Genomic DNA, 1,371 nt, shown 5'->3' on the forward strand with positions numbered 1-1,371 from the left:
AAGAAGAGAGAACAAAAGGTTCGAGAGCAAATGAGTCGGTCAGTCTTTACATTGACCAAAAATTAAAACTATCACTTTTACATAATTGTCTTTTATATTTACAAGTAATGAAACGTATAAAATGCAAATACAAGTAAATGTACAATTGGGATCTATGTAATACAACTAATGGGCCTACTGCTGCTTTCCTTTGTTGGGCTGGTCAGTAGGCAGATTCTGGTTAATACCCCCCTCAAGCTGGAGGGTGATATCACACCAAGCTTGGAGAGAAGTTCATGATGAGGCTGTCCAGTAAGAGCTTTTGTCATAATATCTGCTAACTGATCAGAAGAAGAAACATAATGAAGAGAAAGTAAACCAGAAGTCAAACACTCACGAACATAGTGGCAATCAATCTCAATATGCTTCGTTCGTTCGTGAAAAACAGGATTTTTAGCCATATGTAAAGCAGCTTGTGAGTCACAAAACATCGAAACTGGGCTGGTAATGTGTAAACCAAGATCGCCCAAGAGACGAACTAACCAAGAAACCTCAGCAGCTGCCTTGCGAAGCGCCCTATATTCAGCTTCAGCAGAGGATAGAGAAATGGTAGGCTGCTTCTTACTTTTCCAAGAGATAGGACTGCCCCCAAGAGTAATAAAATAGCCACTAACAGATTTGCGAGATATCACACAAGAAGCCCAATCAGAGTCAGAATAAGCTAGAAGAGAAAAATCTGGACAACTGGATAGAAGAACACCCTGAGCAGGATCTTTCATTAGATAACGAAGCACATGTAACACAGCCATCATGTGAGGAACCTGAGGCTTTTGCAGAAATTGACTCAAATGTTGTACTGAGAAAGATATATCAGGCCTGGTGTTCTGCAGAAAATTCAGCTTTCCAACCAGGCGTCTATAGAGGCTAGGATCAGATATAGGTTCCCCCATGTCCATAGTGAGTTTGACAGAAGGATCCAAGGGTGTCAAAACAGAAGAAAAATGCTGACATTTGAATTCAGAAAGAAGATTAGAAGTGAATTTGTGTTGACTCATAATATACCCTTGAGGAATAAGAGAGATCTCCAGCCCCAGAAAATAGTGAACAAGACCCAAATCCTTGATCTTAAAAGTGGTATCCGAATAAGACTTCAAGGACAGCATTTCAGAGAGATCATTTCCAACTAACAGAATATCGTCAACATATACAGCTAACACAAACAGAGAATCAACAGTATATTTGGTGAATAAGGAGTAATCATTGAGACTGGAAATGTAGCCTTTGGAGAGCAAAGCCTCAGACAATTTAGAAAACCATTGTCTGGAAGCTTGCCTAAGGCCATATAGGGACTTCTTGAGTTTGCAAACCAAAGGAGAAGAAGAAGAAAGAACC

General features: G+C 39.9%; 1 protein-coding gene across 1 annotated transcript; it reads right to left on the minus strand.

Annotated features, from left to right (window-relative positions):
- Positions 1-227: 227 nt before the first annotated feature.
- LOC109221785 (uncharacterized mitochondrial protein AtMg00810-like) lies at positions 228-1,321 on the minus strand (the record flags this gene model as incomplete). The annotated part of the gene is made up of 2 exons (XM_019386230.1): positions 1,294-1,321; positions 228-1,189 (listed from the first exon to the last, which is right to left on the minus strand). Coding segments are annotated over exons 1-2 (990 nt in total), but the record flags the coding sequence as incomplete, so codon positions are not given.
- Positions 1,322-1,371: the final 50 nt, after the last annotated feature.

This window comes from Nicotiana attenuata, unplaced genomic scaffold, assembly GCF_001879085.1.
Source record: "Nicotiana attenuata strain UT unplaced genomic scaffold, NIATTr2, whole genome shotgun sequence".
NCBI classification, from domain to species: Eukaryota; Viridiplantae; Streptophyta; class Magnoliopsida; order Solanales; family Solanaceae; genus Nicotiana; species Nicotiana attenuata.